We start from the raw sequence: 20418 nt of genomic DNA, 5'->3' as shown, positions 1-20418 counted from the left end.
TGCCCAGTGCCAGTGCGAGAAGAAGGAGGCCAGGAAAGCAAATAGGAAGTGTGGAAGGGGGTGTCGTTTAGAGGAGTGTGGTCCTGGCAACGTGTGAGTCTGGTTCTAACAGGATGGACGGGTGAGGGGGTGTGGCAGGCAGGTGGGGCCATGGGGTGCCCTGGCTTGGATACGGGGGTACGAGTCAAATACACCAACGTTCCTCAGTGTCGAGGGTGGGGCTCCATGGGCTGGGATGGAAATGTAGCAGCGGGAGCTGGCGTTTGCACGTGGTAAGTTTGAGCTGCCTCTGTTCACCAGTGCTTCTGTAGTGCCTTCTGGGTATCACTCCCTCAGTGAACAAAACAGACACAGATCCCTGCCCAAGGCAGAGAAGAGAGGCATAAACATTAAAAAAAAAAAAAAAAAAGAGTAAATTATCTAGGACATAAAAGGCTTATTCAGAAAGAAAAATTGGAGCAGGTTAAAGGGAAGGACATGGTCTTGGGGGCAGAGTGGCAGACTGGGTCTCACGCCAAGACAGGAAGGAGATGGAGTTGGTGGACAAACAATTAAACCCCAGTGAGTCGGGCTTCCCTGGTGGTGCAGTGGTTAGGAATCTGCCTGCCAATGCAGGGGACACGGGTTCAAGCCCTGGTCCGGGAAGATCCCACATGCCGCGGAGCACCTAAGCCCATGCGCCACAACTACTGAGCCTGTGCTCTAGAGCCCGCGAGCCACAACTACTGAGCCCGCGTGCCACAACTACTGAAGCCCGTGCGCCTAGAGCCCCTGCTCCGCAACAAGAGAAGCCACCGCAATGAGAAGCCCACGCACCGCAACGAAGAGTAGCCCCCGCTCACCGCAACTAGAGAAAGCCCGCACACAGCAACAAAGACCCATTGCAGCCAAAAATAAATAAATAAAATAAATAAATTTATTTTAAAAAACCCCAAAACCCAGTGAGTCCTTCCACAAGGGTAGAAAGGGATGAAACAGTTTTATTATTGGATGAGCATTAAGAGATTGCAAAGACAGAAATCTCACCCTTTATATGACCCAGGCAGGTACAACCCATTCCATACATGATCTCAAGGAAAATAACTGTCCTCAAGCCTATTTTGTGTGATAATAACATAGCCACCCCAACTTTCTTTGATTCCTATTTGCATGGAATGTCTTATTCCACCCTTTTACTTTCAACCTCTTTGTGTCTTTGTATGTAAAGTGAGTTTCCTGTGCACAGCGTGTGTACGAAGATGGATCATCTTTGCCAATCTCTGTCTTTTATTTGGAGAGTTTAACCCATTTAAAGTTTTTAAAATATATATTTTATTTATTTATTTATTTATTTATTCATTTTTGGCTGCGTTGGGTCTTTGTTGCTGCACGCGGGCTTTCTCTAGTTGCCATGAGTGGGGGCTACTCTTCGTTGTGGTGCACGGACTTCTCATTGCGGTGGCTTCTGTGGTTGTGGATCATGGGCTCTAGGCACGCGGGCTTCAGTAGTTGTGGCGCACGGGCTTCAGTAGCTGTGGGTCGTGGGCTCTAGAGCGCAGGCTCAGTAGTTGTGGCGCACGGGCTTAGTTGATCCGCGGCATGTGGGATCATCCCGGACCAGTGCTCGAATCCGTGTGCCCTGCATTGGCAGGCAGATCCTTAATGACTGCACCACCAGGGAAGCCCTCCATTTACATTTAAAGTGAATACTGAGGGACTTCCCTCGTGGTCCAGTGGGTAAGACTCCTCGCTCCTAACGTAGGGGGCCTGGGTTCGATCCCTGGTGGGGGAACTAGATCCCACATGCATGCCGCAACTAAGAGTTCGCATACCACAACGGAGATCCTGCGTGTCGCAACTAAGACCCGGCACAGCCCAAATAAATAAATAAATATTTAAAAAAATAATAAAGTGAATATTGAAAAGAAAGGATTTACTTCTACCATAGCTATTTGTTTTCTTATGTCTTATATGGTTTTTGTTCCTCAGTTCTTCTATTACTGCCTTTTTGGGTATTCAGCTGATTTTTTGTGGTGTACTATTTTGATGTCCTTCTTCTTTCCTTTTCTGTATTTTTTCCCCAGTATTTTCTTACTGGTTTCCTTGGGAGTTACAATTAAAATCTTAAACTTACAAAAACCTAGTCTGAATAATACCAATTTGGTTTCAGTAGTATACACTCTGCTCCTACACATTGACATTCCTCCCCTGTTGTTGTCACAGATTCATCTTCATCTATTGTGTGTCCATTAACATAGATTTATGACTATTGTTTCGTGCATTTGCCTTTTAAATCATACGGAAAAAAATAGAGGAGTTACAAACCCAAACTGCAATAACACCAGCTTTTAGTTTCTCCCATGCAGTAACCTTTACTGTATTCTGTACTTTCTCGTGGTTTTGTGTTACTGTCTAGTGTGTTTTCATTCAGCCCGAAAGACTCTCTTTAGCATTTCCAGTAGGGCAGGAAATGAACTCCCTGAACTTTTACTTATCTGGAAACATCTTACTTCCTCCTTCATTTCTGAGAGATAGTTTTACTGGATATAGAATTCTTGGTTGACAGGTCTTTCTTTTTCTTCAGGACTTCAAATATGTCCTCCCACTGGCTTGTCTTCTCCAAGGCTTCTAATGAGAAGTCTTCTGGAAGTCTTGTTGAGGATTTCCATGGAAAGGCCAGAAGGGCTGCGGCGGCAGAGGCCCCAGCGTGTGCACAGTGGGCATAAGGAGAGGCTGGGCGGGGGGGGGCCGGGGGGGGGGGTTGCGGGAGTGGTCAGAGCTGAGGAGGGGAGGAGAGTTTCCAGGAAAGGATCGACTGCCACCAGGCTGCGGGCCAAGTGAGGGGAGTTCTATCATGAGCATCTGGAGACGGGAACTCACCTTGACAAGATGAGCCCTGGCGGAGAAGCCCGACTGCAGAGGGTTCTCGGAAGGAGGGTAGGGGGACACCCCCTGAGTTTAGTCAGGAAGGAACAAAGTCTGAGGTCGATGCCTCACAATTGCTGGGGTCTGACGTGTTTGGCAGTTTGGGGGATTTCTGGCTTGCAGGAACGACAACTCGTGTAGGGGGGCGGGCTGCAGCTGCGAGCTGGGTTCTGCGCTGAGGAGGGCTGAAGGGCTTGTCCTTGGGTGGTCTCTGCCCCTGGAGGTCGAGCAGAGGCCAGGGTTTGGGTGTCCAGCTTGGGCCACCAGAGGAAGGGGAGGCAGCTCGGCAGGCAGGGCAGGGAGACGGGTCCTGGCCGTGGGATCTCCGAGAGCAGCGTCTGGGCCTCGGTGGCATCTGCACCTCTCGGGGCAGCTGTGCGCGCCCACCTCGCCAGCCCCCAGCAACAGGTTCCCATATTCACCCTCTTCCAGCCAAAAAGCGAAGAGCGGTCAGTTCCCGCAGAACCGTCATGAGTACAGCTTCCAATAAGATTCTGATGATTTTAATGCTATTTTAAACGGCTGCTTATTACCTTGAGGCGATTGACTCTTTTTTTCTAAAACTCTTCGCGTGCACGTTTAAACATACTTTTTCTACTGGGGAGTGGGCCCCAGGTTGGGCGAGCCGAGGGGAAGATGCAGCCTCTGGGCGTGGGGTGTGCGGGGAGGGGCTGGGGCCGCGCCGGGTGCGCGGGGCGCGGTGCACGCTGTGAGGCGAGAGGGATGGTCACGTGAACGTGGACTGTGGGGACGTGGGATTTGGGAGACGCCGCCGGGGACTAGGTGACTGCTGGGGAGGGGGCGGGGCATTCCGGGGCACGTCTGACCCTAGAGCGTGGACGCAGCAGTGACCACTGGGGAGGGCGTGTGTCCAGCCGGCTGGGGAAGAGGCGCTGTGGGTGAAGCAGCCGAGAGCTCGCGGTGAGGCGCGCACCTGCCTCTCCAGCGGGACCAGTGTCACTTGGCGCCTCCGGCGAGGGCTCTCCGCAGCTCCGACCCGCCCCGGCGCCCGCAGCGCTCCCAGCCCTTGCGCCCCAGGAGCCTCCGGGGCCCTGCCGGCTGCGGGCTCCGCTCAGAGCCAGAGGGATGGGCGGGGGGCGGGGCCGGTCGCTAGGATACCCCGCCCACTACCTCGAAGTCTGGTCTCCGCCGGGTCCCCGCGGCGGGCCCGGGAGGGTCGCGCTTCCTCCGGGGGTCGGCGGCTGGGGCGCAGGTGGGGTGCGGAGAGGGAGCAGCTGCCGGGGCGGGCCCGTCGGAGGAGGGAGGCTGCCCCGGGGGACGAGGCTGGGGCTTGGCTTACACGCCCTGGAGGGCGAGGGGAAGGGGCCGCAGCTGCTGGAGGAAGGGGCGGCCCCGGGAGGCCTCCGGGAGCCGGGTAGGGGCGGGGGGTTAGGGAGGGGCTGGGGAGCCTGGCGGCCCCTCCGCGGCAGCTTAGGGAGGGGGCTCCAGGGCCCGCGTCTCTCCCCCCCCGCCCCCCGTCCCGCCCCGCTTTGGCTTTTATTGGGGGGAACATCTTTGAGGACACCTCCCTCGTCTTGGGTTGCAAGGCTCTGTCTCGCCTTTGACCCACCCAGGAGGGACCCCACGACCATCCGCCCGGCTCCCGGGCGCATGCGCCTGGATGCCCCGAGAAAGCGCGGCCGTGGCCCCTCGCCCCCGGCGGGAGAACTCGCTGCGAGGAGGAAGCCGGGCGCGCGTAGAAGTGGCCTGAAACATACATTTTAAAAATATTTTGTTCATCTAATTTTTAATTATCACATAGTAAAATTGACTTTTTAAAATTTAATTTGTATTTTATATAGGAGTATAGTTCATTTACAATACTGTTAGTTTCAGGTGTACAGCAAAGTGATTCAGTTTATGTATATGTACATTCTTTTTCAGATTCTTTTCCCATATAGGTCATTACAGAATATTGAGTAGAGTTCCCTGTGCTCTACAGTAGGTCCTAGTTGATTATCTATTTTATATATAGTAGTGTGTATATGTTAATCCCAAACTCCTAATTCATCCCCCTCCATTAAAAATTGACTTTTTAATTTTGGTGGACAGTTCTCTGAATTTTAACACATGCGGATAGCCGTCACTGAAACAGGTTACAAAACAGTTATATCACCCCGAAACCTACCCCCTGCCATGCCTTTTGGGCACACTTCCTCCACCCATAACCCCTGGCAACCACTGATCTGTTTTCCATGATGGTAGGTTGGTCCTGTGGATGGAATCAGACAGAAGGCAACCTTTGGGGACTGGCCTCTCTCACTCTGTAATGCCTTGAGATTCATCTGGGAGGTTGTGTGAATCAACAGTTTGTTTCTTTCGTGACTCAGTAGTATTCCATGGTCTAGATCACCACGGTCCGTTCATCCATTCACCCACTGAAAGATGTTTGGGTTGTTTCCAGCTGTTACAAGTAAAGCCACTACCAGTATTCACGCACAGGTTTTTGTGTGAACACACATTTTCATTTCTCTAGGATAAACGCCTGAGGTTGGGTTGCTGTTTCCCACGGTAAGCATATAGTTACCTGCATAAGAAACTGAGAAAGCATCTCTCAGAGTGGCCACACCGCTTTGCCTTCCCAGCATCAGCATCCAAGAGTTCCCGTTGCTTCACATCCTCGCCAGCACTTGGTATTGTCAGTATGTCAGGGTTTCTTCTTTACTCGTTCTGATAAGCACACAGTGGTCTCTTACCAAGGTTCTAGTTTGCGTTTCAGTCGTGGCTAATGATGCTGAACACCTTTTCATGTGCTTAGTTGCCATCTATACATCCCCTTTGGTGAAGCGTCTGTTCAAGACCTTTCTCATTTGTAGTTACATCCTTTTTTTTTCTTTTCTTTTCTTTTCTTTTTTTTTTTTTTTTGCTACACTGCGCAGCATGCAGGATCTTAGTTCCCTGACTGGAGATCAAACTCGTGCCCAAAGTCCCAAGACCTTTCCTATTTGTAAATTGTGTTGTTTTCTTAGCGCTGAGTTTTGTGGGGGGGTTTTTTAACTTTTTTTTTAACTGTCCTTTTTTAAAAATTAATTAATTTATTTATTTTTGGCTGCGTTGGGTCTTCGTTGCTGTGCGTGGGCTTTCTCTAGTTGTGGTGAGCGGGGGCTACTCTTCGTTGCGGTGCGTGGGCTTCTCATTGTGGTGGCTTCTCTTGTTGCGGAGCACGGGCTCTAGGCACTCGGGCTTCAGTAGTTGTGGTATGTGGGCTCAGTAGTTGTGGCTTGCAGGCTCTAGAGTGCAGGCTCAGTAGTTGTGGCGCACAGGCTTAGTTACTCCGTGGCATGTGGCATCTTCCTGGACCAGGTATCGAACCCATGTCCCCTGCATTGGCAGGCAGATTCTTAAACACTGCAACACAAAGGAAGTCCTCAAATTGTTTTAGTTATTCCAGTTTCATTGCCCTTCCATATAAATTTTAGAATTGGCTTGTCTACATCTACAAAATAATCTTGCTGGAATTTTGGCTGGTAGCATGTTAAATCTGTAGATCACTTTGGGGAGAAATGACATCTTTACTATGCTGAGTCTTCAAATCCATGAACATGGTAAGTCTTTCCATTTATTTAGATCTTTCTGATTTTTCCAACAGCATTTTGTAGTTTTCAGCACACAGATCCTGTACATGTTTTGCTAAATTGACACCTAGACATTTTAATGTCTATTAAATGGGAGCTATTATAAATAGTAACTTTCTTAAAATTTTGGTTTCCAATTATTCACTGCTTATATATAGGAATATGATTGATTTCTTTGTGTTGATCTTGTACCCTGCAACCTCTCTAAACTCACTTATTTGTTCTAACAGTTTGGTTCTTTTTTAAAAAATAGATTCCCTTGGATTTTCTACATAGATAATTGTGTTGCTAGAAAAAAGGACAGTTTTATTCTTCCTTTCCAGTTCATATGCTGTTATTTCCTTTTCTTGCTCTATTGCACTGGCTACAAATTCTAGTACTGTGTTGAATAAGAATGACAAGATGGGCATCTTTGACTTGATGCTGATCTTTGGGGAAAAAGCCTTTCACAGTAAGTCTTTCACAGAGAGTATGATATTAGCTATAGGATTTTTGTTGATGCCGTTTATCAAGTTACAGAAGTTTGCTAGGTGTGGAAATCTGAATTGACAGTTCTTTTCCTTCAGTGCTCAAAAAAATGTTGTATTACCAATGCTTCTTTCTGGCCTCTATGGTTTCTGAAGAGAAGCCCAGTCATTCAAATCGTAGTTCTATAGGTAATACATAATTTTTCTCTGGCTGCTTTTAAGGTTTTTTCTTTGTTTGTAGTTTCCAGCAGTTTGATTTTGAAGCGTCTTGGTGTGGATTGCTTTCAGTTTATCCTGGGTGGGATTAGCCCTGCTCCTTCAATTGTAAGTTTATATCTTTCACCAAACTTGCAAAGTTTTCAGTTATTATTTCCTCAAAATATTTTTTCAGTCCCACAGTCTTTCTCCTTTCCTTCTGGGACTCCAGCAACACAAATATAGCCCTTTGTTGTGGTCCCACGGGCCCCTGAGACTCTGTTCATTTTTTAAAATCTTTTTTCTATTTTTCAGATTAATTTCTTTTTTTTTTTCCTGGCCACACCACGCAGTTTGTGGGATCTTAGTTCCCTGACCAGTGATTGAACCTGTGCGCTCGACAGTGAAAGCGCTGAGTCCTAACCACTGGACCACCAGGGAATTCCCACAGATTCATTTCTATTGATATATCTTCGAGTTCATTGATTCTTTCCTCTGTCATCTCCATTCTGCTATTGAATCCATCTAGTGAGGGTTTTTTGTTTTGTTTTAGTTATTGAATTTTTCAGTTCCAAAATTTCTATTTGCTTTTTTATATCTTTCTATTTCTTTGCTAAGTTTTTCTATGTTAATATTTTGTCAAGACTGTTTGCAATTTGTAGTTCAAGTATTTTTATAAAATCTGCTTTAAAGTCCCTGTCAGATAATTCAAACATCTGTGTCATCCCATCATTGGTGTCTATTGTCTTTTCTTATGTGAGTTGAGATTTTCATGTTCTTCATATACCAAGTGATTTCAGTTTCTATCCCAGACATTTGAGTATTATGGGTCTCCCCCTGCCCATGGAGAATGTTAGTGTCCTATGGGCTCTGGTTCCAATGTCCAATCGATATTCAGTGTTTGCTGTTCTAATCAGGTCTGCCCCCGTGGGCACCACCTAGTACTCACTCTGAGACCTGGGTGGAGGTCTACCTGTCAGATCAATTTTCCAAGTATTTGATATGCTAATTAGGATCAGATCCATGCACACTCGGATTAGGGGTGACAGCAGGAGTTTAAATTTTAAAGCTTCTGGCGTCATTTCACTGAACTTCTTCCTCTCCATTATTTTCCTGGTACTTTCCACGTACCTGAAGGTTCCCTTTTCCTCCACCAGAAACTATCCACTTCTGCATTTGTGACACATTTGGGGCCAAATGGCAGGAGAACATAGAGGGAAAAAGCTGCTAATATGTGAGTTCAGCAAGGTTCCAGGACCCAAGATCGACATACAAAAACCAACTGCATTTCGATATGTTACCAATGAACAATCCAGAAAGGAAATTGAGATAACAACTCCATTTACAACAGCAATGAAAAGAATACAATGAATAGGAATAAACTTAACAAAAGGAGAGCAAGACTTGTACACTTAAGACTACATAGCAATTCTAAGAGAGATTAAAGAAATCTAAATAAATGGGGAGAAATTCAGTGTTCATGGGTGGGAAGACTCAATATTGTTAAGATGCCAATACTCCCCAAATGGATTAATAGATTGAATGCAATGTCTATCAAAATGTGAGTGGATTTCTGGGGGGCAGAAATTAGCAATCTGATCATAAAATGTGTATGGAAATGCAAAGGACACAAAATAGCCAAAACAATTTTTTAAAGGAGCAAAGCTGAAGAATTTACAGTTTCCAATTTTAAAACTTACAATAAAGCTACAGAGATAAAGACAGCACGTTTTGCAGTGAGGATTCACATACAGGTCGATGGAACAGGATTGAGAGTCCAGAAATAAATGATCAGATGATTTTTGACAAAGGTGCCACAGCTTTCACTGGGGAAAAGGATACTCTTTTCAACAAATGGTGCTATGGCAATTGGATATCCACATGGAGAAAGAGGAGTTTGGACCCTTACCTCACACCATACACAAACATTAACTCAAAATGAACCATAAACCTAAATGTAAGCGCTAAAGCCATAAAACTTTTGAAAGGAAACATAAAAGAAAATCTTTGTGCCCTTGAGTGGTGCATAGTGTTCTCAGGTGCAGCAAGCACTAAAGCCAGGACCCATGGAAAAAATAGATAAATTGGACTTGGTCAAAAGTTAACGTTTTGTGTTTCAAACACCAGCAGTAAGAAGGTGAAAATTGGGTTAAATGTTCACAAATCTTATATGTATTAATAATAAAGGACTTGTATTTAGAATCTATAAAGAACACTCACAACTCAAAATAAGACATACACTGAAAATTGTTGTGTATATTTTACCACAATTTACAAACATATATAAGATTTTAAAGAACAACAATAAGACAAGCAATCCAAGTAAGAAATAGGTTGAAAGTTTGATTAGACATTTAACCAAAGAAGGAGGAGCGAAGCTGGATATCTTCTTTGGTGCAATGTCTAATCAAATGTGAGAAGATACTTAACATCATTAGCTATTAGGAAAATCAAATTGAAACTGAATGCAACACCGCTTCACACCCACTAGGATGGCTACAGTCGTAATGAAAGATGATAATGAGCGTTGACAAGGACATGGAAACATTGGAAGCCTCGTACATTGCTGGTGGGAATGCAAAATGTAGAGCCAATTTCTTCAAAAGTTACACGGAAATTTCCCACATGACCCAGCAATTCCATTCCTAGGTATCTACCTAAAAGAAATGACAACGTATGTGCACGTGAAGACATGTACCTGAATGTTCATAGCAGCCTTATTCATAAGAGCCAAAATGTGGGGAAAAAAAGCAAACACACATCAACTGGTGAATGGATAAGCAAAACATGTTCCCTACAATGGAATATTTTTATGGGAACCAACTATGGACATGTTACATCACGAATGAACTTCAAAATGCGTGCGCTCAGCGAAAGCAGCCAGACACCAAACACTACAAGTTGTAGATTCCGTTTATATGAAATGTCCAAAAAAGGCAAGTCTATGAGGACAGAAAACAGGTGCATGGCTGCCAGGGGCCGGGGTGGGGGACAAGTGACTGCTCGTGGGGGACAAGTGATCATCGAGGGGATGGAAACGTGCTAAAATCGGACTGTGGTGGTTGCACAACTCGGAAGTTTTACTAAAACCATTGAAGGGTGGGTGGCTCATTGAAGTCGTTGAAAGTGGGTGGACTTCATGGGATGTAAATTACACCTCGATAAAGCTGTTTTAAAAATACTTTTCACAGATTTTATTAGATTTCCATTTAACTCTCTGAGAAATGTTTAAAGTGGCTCAGAGTATTTTTAAGAGGAATTTTGCTTGTTATTAAAAAGGCAGCCAGCTGAAGGGAAGGGCCTGAACTGGACCCTGCCCCCGGGGCTCTACCCTGGCGGAGGCCTCCTCATCACCTCCGCCCCCCACAGGTCCTGAAGCGAGCAGGCCCCTCGGGAGGTGGGGGACCCATAGCACCTTTGGGGACCGGAGGGAGGCTGGGGTACTGTCTAGGGGAGGTGGGGGTGGGCCCCGAGGCGGGGGCAGCTGGCGGCTCTTGGGCGCGGGTGAGGGGGCAGGTGGGGGCAGGGTTGACCAGGACCCCCCGGTGGCTGCGCAGAGAAAAGCCTGGTGTCTGCACGGGGCCGGGCGGGGGCGTACCTGGGCGGGCACCCCTGGGGGGGCGGTGAGCAGGGCCCCGGAGACAGACACGGCCTGGAGGACCCCAGGGGGGACCCCCACGAGGATGGGCAGGGTGGGCTGCCTGGGCAGAGATAAACATGGTGCCAAGGTGCTGGGCCTGCCCCACAAGTGCCACGACCCTGCCCTGGGCTCTGCCCCTCCCTGAGACCCCACCCCCAGGCCAGGGCTCCTCCACTCGATGCTCCAGTGTCCCCAGGGAAGGGACCATTGCGGTGTGGCCGGGGTGAAAGATGGCACCCACCCTGCCCACCCGACCCTGCACACCTCTGTGTTCCAGGCCCAGCTCGGCCCTTGCTTCTTGCCCCATGACAGACCCCACTGGCCCCGGGGATCCCCAAACTTCAGACCCTTTCTGCCCACTACGGAGTCAGGTACAGGGCAGACAGAACTGCTGGCCCCTGGTGACCAGGTGTGACGAGGAAGGGGACAGAATGTCTCAGGGTGGGGAGGTCAGCGGACCACGGCTCCGAGTCCCCAGTCACCCCCAGGTCCTGAGATTCCCCTCCCGCACCGCAGGGCGAAGACGTGTCCTCAGGCCCAGGGCAGGTCGGCACCGGGATCGGACAGGGCCTCCCTCAAGCACTCATCGGAGGGGGGTGCTCTGGAGGGAGGGGTCTCACTGTGCCTGGGGCTTCCTGGGCACGTGGACAGGCTCCTGCGGAGCCGCCGCTTCCCTCGGGTCTGACTGCCTTCTGCTTCCCGGGTCATCGGGGGCCCACCTGCCTCCTGGACTTGGAGGACCCTGAGCCCCCCACGTGCACCTCACGCCGGGACCCCCTCTCTCCAGCACACCCACCTCCCCTCAGCCCCCCGACCCCACCCCCCCTCAGATCTCGGCAGGGCCCTCTGGGAACCCCCACTTCCCATGACCCTGATGCCCTCATGGCTCTTGAACCCCCTCTGGGGCTGAAGACGGTTCCTACACATGGGCCAGCACGCCTGTGTGCCCTGACACCGGTGCACGCGTGTGACCGCACTGCCACCGCGGCAGGTGGCCGCTGGGGGGCCGGGAGGGCTCGGTGGGCAGGACCTCACTGCTGCAGCCTCCTGCCCCCTTCTCTGCCCGGTTCTGGGCCCCTCCTCTGTCACCTCCCACCCCCCACAGGCGCTGAGTCACAGGGACTCCCCCACAGGCTGCTGTGGCCTCTGAAGGGAGGGTGCGTCACCCAGCAGAGGCAGCCACGGAACACGGGGGGAGGACACCCCGAGTCTTGGCTCCGGGCTCTGCCCAGATGACGTCCTGCCCGGGTGCACACACATGCACCACTGGAGCACACACACTCAACATGCACAGATACACATGCATGCACGCACACTAACCTGTGCTGGATCACACATGCACACACACGCGCATGCACATGCACACACGCACCCAGACACATGCACAGACCACACAGATTTACACACCCACACATACTACATACACAGTCACAGGTACACACAGACACGCACATACACACGCACAGTCAAGGGCAAACACGCACCGTTTCTGTGTTCCAGGGTGTACCCCCCCGGCCTTTCTGAAGGGGAGACAGGCGGCTGCGGAGCGGCCTGCACTGGGCAGGGGCAGAGCTGGGACTCCGGGACCCCGCAGCAGCCCCTGACCTGCTCCAGGGCTGGCACGGGTCACTGGGCGCCTCCTTTGGTCCCTGGGTAGGGGGCACCCCACCCCCACTGCTGTGGCCTGTTGAGAAGGACGCTGAGTCGGCCATGGCACCAGGGACCTCGGCAGCCAGCACGCTGGGGTTTGCGGACCAGTTCCATCCTAACCCTCATGTCTCAGCAGGGAGCGCTGACACTGGCAGGAAGGCCCAGAGCAGCCCCAGGGCTTTGCTCAGGGCTCGGGGCCTCTGGAGCCCCCCACCTCCTTCCCCTCAGCTTACCCACCCCCTTAGCTCACCCACGTGGAGCAGGTTGTCGGGAGAATCCAGGGCCACGTGCAGGAGCATGTGTGCGGGTGGAGGCTGTGCAGCCCCTCCTGTGTCTGTCCTTTGCTTCCAGCCTTGAGTAAGCTGCGCCTGGGCTCCTCCACCTGCCTCAGGGCCTTTGCATCTGCTGTTCCCCCTGCCAGCGCCCCCTCCCCAGATCTCTGCAGAGCTGCCAGCGCCATCTCTCGGGCCCACTCAGCAGAAAGGCCGACAGTGACCCCTAAGAACCCCACCACAGTGTCTCTGTCACATCCTGAAACCATCATGCCCGCTTGTCTGGGTCACTGCCCCCCTGGCAGGGGTGAGCCCCCGGGGTCGGGAGTGTCTGCTTCCCTCCAGAGGGAAAGGGCCCTTTGAGCTGGCCTAGGGGAGGCGTGGTGAGCCGAAGCCAGCTGGCAGGGAGGGTCGGGAGGCTTGGGGCGACCCCCTTGGGGTGCTCCGCAGGGTGGGGCTGCAGACCCCTCCCCACACTCTCGCCAGGATGGGGGTGCCTCTGTGGGGACCCATCAAGCGGGCCATGCCGTGATATGAACCCCAGTCCAGATGTCTCCAGGCCCCGTTCCCCCCGCCAAGGTGAGAAGTGGGAGACCAGCAAGCAGCCTGGTGCTTTCAGGCTCACACAGCCTCGGGCAGTGCCCCAGTGGTCCAGGAACCCTGACTTCCTGGCCGGCCTGGTCCAGGGGGTAGAACCTCCCAGCCTTCCTCGTCACTGAGTCCCAGGACCCAGGGCATCTACAACCCAGAGAGGCCCTGCCACTTGCCACCAGCAGGGCCTTCTCATCTTCACGGTCCAGCCCCTTCCCCATAGCCCAGGCTCTGGCGGGGACCTGGGGGCCGCAAGGAATGGGGCAGATGGCCCCTGGGCTGGGCCTGGCCTGATGCCTCGGGCATCAGCAGCTCTCCTCTCCATCCTCCAAGGAACTGGCTCAGGTTCCTGCAGGGCTGCCTGGGGTGGGGAAGCCTGAAGGCCCTGGACCAGATGCCAGCCTCCCCAGCAGGTGTGTAGGCCCAGTGATGTCAGGGTCCCCTGCCCACCAAAGGCCTGAGCCTCAGATCAGGGCAGGCAGCCTCCTGGCAGGAGGGCGGGCAGGAGGGGGCCAGAGGCCAGGTCAGAGCCAGCCTACCTTTCCGAGCTCTGTGTGTTAGGAAGATGGGGTCCCACCCTAGGGCACCTCCCCTCCCTAGGTGGGGTGGGCCTTCTTGGCTGTTTATGACATCGGGTGGGTCCCTGGCCTCCCTGAGCCTCAGTTTCCCCCACCTGGCTCACTCAGTGCCGAGGACAGGTGACCTACCCCCAAAAGAGCCCCCTCACTCATCCATCCAGGAGCAGGCCCCCACTGTACCGCACCCTGGCCGGCATCTGCTGCCTGGCTCCCTGAGAACGGCTGTCTTGCAGGGACCAGGCCAGGAGGAGGGCCGTACCCAGTGCTGGAGCGGCAGGCCCCGCCCCCCTCCCCGCCCCCCTCCCCGCCCGGACAGGCCTGACTGCCAGGAACCCTTGGGGACCGGGGCGGGGCAGAGCGGGGTGTCAACTGTGTAACCGAAGCTCAGGGTTTTGCCAAGGCTGTCTGGAAAGCCGGCCAGCCTGGAAGCCATGTGCCCGGGGCTCAGGCAGCTCCCCCCGCCCCGCCCCAATCAGAGACCTCTGTAGAGAGGGGACAGACCCGCTGAGCAACCCCGGGGCCAGCAAATCAGCTTGGGCCCTGCACCCCTCAGCCACAGCTGCAGGTCAGGGATGAACGGGGCCCGGCGAGCTCCTCTCCCTCCCTTTGCACTGTGGGCCGCCGGGCCTGGCTGACACCGTCCCTGCCGCCTGCCCGGGACCCCGGGCCCCGCCGCTCACAGGGCGCCCTCCCCGGAGGCCCCGCTGTGCCTCCAGCTCAGCGTGTGCGCCGGTCCTGCTCCACCCCGGGCCTGTGTGGTGCCGGCGTCCACAGACGCGGGTGCCCTTCCCAGCCGCAGTGCTCATGGCCAGGGTCACGCAGGCAGGTGATGGCCCCCCAGCCCCTGCCTGTCCAGCCTCCATCGCCCCCTTGGGAGCCGTCCAGCCTGCCCCCTTCGGATTTCCTTCTGTGCTGCTGTCACTAGCATGGGGATTCCCCCAGCCAGGGTCTGGAAGCCCAGAGGGCTGGGTGGGGCCCCCAGGTCCTGCCAGGGTTCACTTCCCTTTTCTCGGAAGCTGTGGCACCAAAGCCACGCCAAGGTTTCCTTTTGGGGGCTGCACTGGAGGAAAGAAACAGCGAGGCCCTGACAGCTGCGGCAAGTGGGTTCGGATCTGCCTCCCAGACGCTTCCCCGGAAGCCGGGCTGGCCGCAGGCAGGTGGGTGAGCAGCCCGGAGAGGAAGCCCGCCCGGCCGCCTTGTCGGCTCGGCCAGCACCCACTGGCCCCCAGGAGGCAGTGAGCGAAGCAATCACAGCGCGGGGTGTGCTGTGTCGCTCCCGTGGGTGCGGGTGCCTCCGAGCAGAGGTGCTTGCACCCCCGAGGGCCACAGCGTGTTCAGGCTTCCGGTTCTTTCCGTGATGATTTCTGGGTTCTGTGCAACCCCAAGGAAAGCCCCTGAGGGCTGGAGGTGAGCAAGTGGTTCTGAAGGAGCCTCGATACTAAATTGGCCAGGATGTTAAAAGCTAAGTGGAGACGGGGGCTGGCCTGGCAGAGCACAGCCAGAGCCCCTGGACCAGGGCAGCCTCTGGGACTGGGGCTGCTGGAAGAAGCCTGGGCCTGGCCCAGGAGCTGGCAGCCTCAAGGAGGGCAGGACAGGGTTTGGGGGGGTCGGGCCCTCCACGGTCTTCAAGCAGCCTGTCCCCTCTGCTCCAGCCCCAGGCCGTCCACACAGCCCACAGTGCCAGCAGCCTCAAGGGGGGGCTGGGGATCCTGCCCGTGGGAACAACCCCATCCTGGTCCCAAGAGGCCCTGGGCCAGAGAAGCCCCCTCTCCCAGCCCCCAGCCCCACAGACAGGGCTAGTACTGACCGGCAGGACAGATCCCACCCCGGCAGAGGGGCTCGCAGACACCAAGGGCACCAGTGGCACAGGCCACCCCCAGCAAGTGGGTCCCCAATTCCAAGAGCCCCTTGCCTTCCCAGCAGGCTGCAGTGCCTGGCGACTCAGTGGGGGGGCACCTCGCCCTCCCCGCGCTGGACTGGGTCCCACACTAAGGCGAGCTCTGGGAGTGCTCACTGGATGGTCTGGAAGATGGGGGGTAAATGGGCAGGGTGCACCCTCAGCTGGCAAGAAGGGAAGCTGGGATCATGGTGACACGTGGATCACTGTCACCAGGGTGGGGGGCGGGGGCTCGTCCTCAAGCCTGAGTGCGGGGCCGCTGCCTGAGTGCCCCGCTCCGTGGAGAGGCAGGGTGAGCGACGGAGAAGAGCCCCACGGGGTCTGGGAGGACTCGGGCAGGCTGGCCAGCCCAGGGCCACGGGCAGTGCCCCACGGCACCCCACACACCGAGGGGGGCCACCCCAGGGATGCCTGGGCCTCAGCAGCAGCTCCGGGGAGAGGCGCCAGGCCCCAGGCAGGCCACGAACGCCCGCTGACTTCCTGGGTGGCCGAGCCCGGAGCCCGCACCCCAGCGCCTGCCCGCCGGGGGAAAGGCCGACTTCACTTCCTCCAGCTTCGCTTTCCAAAACCTCCTGCCTCTGCTCTAACCTTCGGCCCCCAGACCCCCTTCTGTCCAACTCTGCTCCCAGGGCCCACCAGCAGGCATGTGAGACGGGACCTGGGCCGAGGGACCCAGGGACAGGCCTCTGAGGGCGCCAGGATGTGTGCCTGGCCCGCGCGTGCTCCAGCACCTGCCCCAGCAGCGGGCTCCCGTGGAGGCGGGGCAGGGCGTGGCCAGACGCTCCGCTGCACAGACCGCCCTTCACACCGCAGCCTGGCCCACGTGTCCACACCTGGACTTGGCCGTGGCTCCCACCCGCCACCTCACCCTGCACCTGTCAGGCCAGGGCCCAACCGTGCCACCTCTGTTCTCTGCACCTGGGACACCTCCCACCCCCTTCCCCTGGCAAACTTCTCATCCTTCAGAACCCCTTCCAGCCTCTTGGGGCCACTGCCAGACCTGGCTCCAGACTCGTGCTGGCAACACCCCCCAGGGCCTGGCTGCCTGCTCCTCCCCCCAGGGGCCCCTGAGGGCACAGCGTGTTTCCCACTCCCCTGGGGGCAGGGGTAGCAAGAAGGCCAAAAGCTGGAAGCACTTGAGCCCCTCATGCTGCCACCTCCCCACAGGAAAAGCAGAGGGAGCTATGCAGAGACCAGAAGCCCCTTCTCCCCGAACCTCTTCTCTTACCCCAGACCACCCATCCCAGTAAACACAGAATATCCATTTAATACAAAATGATTTAATTGAAATACCTGTATAAAAAAATATGATTTCCAGACATCTCACTTTTGAACTGAAAGAAAACCCTATCCGCAGTGCCTACGCACACCGGGATCACACAAACACAACTGCTGAAATAAATTAAAGGCTTGAGACTCTGTCCCCCCACCCCCCAGCCTCCAGAGCCAACAAGCAGACTGTACAAGGTCAATAATTTAAAACCCACCCCCCGAGGGCGCACAGCCGCAAGGTGGCGGGGTCACCCACTCCCCTTAAATTAGCCACTGTACAAGTCCACCTTCTGACAGACACGGGTAGGCCTGAGACCTGGGGTCCACAAGCACAGCCACCCCCTCCTCTGCCCACAGGCCTTGAGGAGACAGGGCTGCTGGGAGGGAGGAACCTCGACAAATAAATTAAACAATAAATAGCCCTCCTCAGGGTCACACCATAAATAAGACGTTTGCACACGCATCGGGTGGGCGGGCGGGCAGCAAGGCCTGAACGTTGCATTGCTTGTGCACAGACGTGCCCAGACGAACACCGAGACACGAGGGGGGGGCATGATGAATGATGAGGGACCCTGTGCCCACGTGAGACGAGGCCACAGGACACGGGAGTGCTCCTGGTCCAACACGTCACACGTGGAGGGGCGGGGACGTCAGGGCCACCTCCGGAGCAGCACAGGAGAGGGACGGTCTCGGGTCAAGCGCCGGCGGTGGGCAGGCAGGACCTGGCTTGGACCAGAGTGTCTTTGGACAGACAGAGCTTGAGAAAACTAAGTCCCGTGAGAGCAGCGTTCGAAAAGGCACTCAAAGCAAAGGAACCGGGCTGGTGCCAAAGGCAAAAGTCACCAGGGGTCAGAGATCACTGCTTTCGCAAGGAGCAGACAGCCCGGCAGAGCCGCTCCAGCGCAGGGCCCGGGGATAGGGCAGGGGTCCCCTCTGGCTCCCACGGCCAGGTGCACGCCCTGCTCACAAGCTCTCGCTGCTGGACGTGGTGCTGGCCCCATCGTCCGTGTCCAGGGCGCAGAGCCGCAGATCACAGCTCTCCGGGGTGCCCCCCTCAGCCCCCATCATCCAGGGGTGGGCAGAGATCTGGTCCAGCGAGGGCCTCTCGGAGGGCCGCAGGGACAGACACCACTGAATGAGCTGCTGGCACTCTGTGGAGGAAGAGAGAGTCAGGACGAGGCCGCCCCGCGACACCTTGCCGCCAGCGGCAGGCCCAGCCCCTCAGCGCACCTGGGGAGACCCTCCTGCGGAAGAAGAGGCGGCCCCGCAGAATCTCCTCGTCCTGTTCGAAGGGAATGTCCCCGCAGACCATGTCGTAGAGCAGCACGCCCAGAGACCACACAGTGGCCGAGCGCCCGTGGTAGCGGTGGTAGCGGATCCACTCCGGGGGGCTGTACACGCGGGTGCCTGGGGGACACACGAGGCTTAGCAGACCGGCCACCGGGTCAGCGCCCCACGAGGCCGGCAGCACGCGAACACCGAGACCCCTCGCTCCCAGCTGAGCCTCTCCGCTTTGGAGAGGGGGAGGGATCCGCCGCGAAATCCTGCCGGTCCTCATCCTGGAAAAACCCCGGCAGGCGTGGCCTCCCCCGGCGCCGGCCGCCCCGCCCCGCCCCCCCAGCTGGCCCGGCGCGGGAGGCGGGTCACATGAGCGCGGGGTCCGGTTTCACAACAAACAGATGTGAGGTGAGGATACCGGGAAAGGGAGGGGCAGGGAGCCCCGGCTTCCCCGGCACCGCAATGCGGGGATTTCTGCGCGGCGCCCCCGCGTTCCGCACGCGCGCAAAGGAGGCCCGAGGCTGCGCCGTGGTCCGAACCCGGCCAAGAGGAGTCTGGAGTCCGCCCCGCGCCCCAACCTGCCGGATCCAACGGCCCGAGGCCCCGCTCTGGGCAAGCCAGCGCGGCGCGCGGCCCCAACAGTCGCCAGCCCCTCGGCCCTCGCCGTGGGGAGGGCGCTCACCGTCGAAGTCGGTGTAGACCGTGTCGCGGAGCAGCGCGCCCGAGCCGAAATCGATGAGCTTGAGCTCGCCCGAGCGCAGATCCACCAGCAGGTTCTCGTCCTTGATGTCGCGGTGCACGACCCCGCAGCCGTGGCAGTGGCGCACGGCGGCCAGCACCTGCCCGAAGAAGCGGCGCGCCAGGGCCTCGTCGAGCGCGCCCCGCTCCGTGATGAAGTCGAAGAGATCTTGCGCCGGCTCGGGCCGCTCTAGCACCAGCAGGAAGCCGTCGGACCGCTCGAACCAGTCCAGCAGGCGAATGACCCCGCGCGCGCCTCCGGCCGCGCCCACCTTGCGTAGCAGCACCACTTCCAGGGGCACAGCCACGCCGGCCTAAGGGACACGGCGGTCAGCGCGCTCCGTCCGGCGCCCCCAGCCCCCCACTCCGTCCGGCGCCCCCCGCCCCCGCTCCGCCCGGCGCCCCCCGCCCACACTTACGATGCTGCCCCACTCGGTCACCCGCTCCTTCACCACGTGCTTCACGGCCACCTGGGGGGAGGGAACCAGTGATCAGGCCCACGCGGACGCAACGACGCGCGCGGGCCGAGAATCCCGGGTGCCGGGCGGCCACACTCACCGGGAGCCCGTCGGCGATGCGGCTGCCTGCGTAGACCGTGCCGAAGCCGCCGCTGCCCAGCACGGCGCCCACCTGATACACCTTCTCGAAGCTCTCCTTGTCTGCCTTGACTGTGGAGAGCGCACGGGCGGGGTTGGTGAGACCGGGGAGCCCGGCCCCCCGACCCCGGTGGACGCCCAACCCCGGTGCGCGCCCACACCCTCGGCCCCCGCATACCTGGCTGCAGGATTTTCACTGGGAGATGATCCACGCCGCCTGGTCCGCACAGGTGCGCCAAGGAACCGAACTTGGAGAGCAGCATCGCGGGCGGCGGCCGGGCGCGGGCCCCCGGCCTCCGCGCCGCCTCTCGCCCGGCCCGGCTCCCCGTGCGGTGGAGGACGCGGGAGGACGGCCTCTCCGGGCCGCGCGTAGCCCCGACGCGGACAGCGGGCAGGTGCGCCAGGAGCGCCGGCCTCGGAGCGCGGGCTTGTCCGGGCGAGGCCGTCCGCGCGGCGCAGTGTCCTGCCAAGCCCCGCGTGGATCACAACGACACGCGCAGCAGGCCGAGCCGCTCACACGCCCGGGCCGCCTCGCCCCGGGGTTTTGGGCCGCGGCCGCGAGTATCCCTCCGCGGGGGCGGGCCGAGCCGGGGCCCCGCCCCCTTCCGCCGGGGCTGAGCGGCGGGGGTCGCCTCTGGAACCCGCGTAAGCTGCCGAGGCGACGGCGGGAAGAGGCCGGCGCGCCTTCCGGAGTGGGCGGGGGCGGGCGGGGGGGCGCGGCGAACCGCCTGGGACTAGCTGGCGGGAGCGGAGTCGCGGAGGCGC

General features: G+C 56.7%; 1 protein-coding gene across 1 annotated transcript; it reads right to left on the bottom strand.

The window, feature by feature from the left end:
• Window positions 1-17033: 17033 nt before the first annotated feature.
• PIM3 (Pim-3 proto-oncogene, serine/threonine kinase) lies at window positions 17034-20132 on the bottom strand. The gene is made up of 6 exons (XM_059937212.1): window positions 19832-20132; window positions 19616-19725; window positions 19477-19527; window positions 19002-19371; window positions 18272-18448; window positions 17034-18192 (listed from the first exon to the last, which is right to left on the bottom strand). Exons 1-6 carry the CDS (start codon window positions 19914-19916, stop codon window positions 18005-18007), a joined length of 981 nt encoding a protein of 326 aa, XP_059793195.1. The 5' UTR covers window positions 19917-20132; the 3' UTR covers window positions 17034-18004.
• Between the last annotated feature and the right edge of the window lie 286 nt (window positions 20133-20418).

The sequence above is a fragment of the Balaenoptera ricei genome, chromosome 10 (assembly GCF_028023285.1).
Source record: "Balaenoptera ricei isolate mBalRic1 chromosome 10, mBalRic1.hap2, whole genome shotgun sequence".
Lineage (NCBI taxonomy): Eukaryota > Metazoa > Chordata > Mammalia > Artiodactyla > Balaenopteridae > Balaenoptera > Balaenoptera ricei.
Note: the sequence above shows the minus strand (reverse complement) of the source record. Positions and strands in the feature narration are given on the sequence as shown.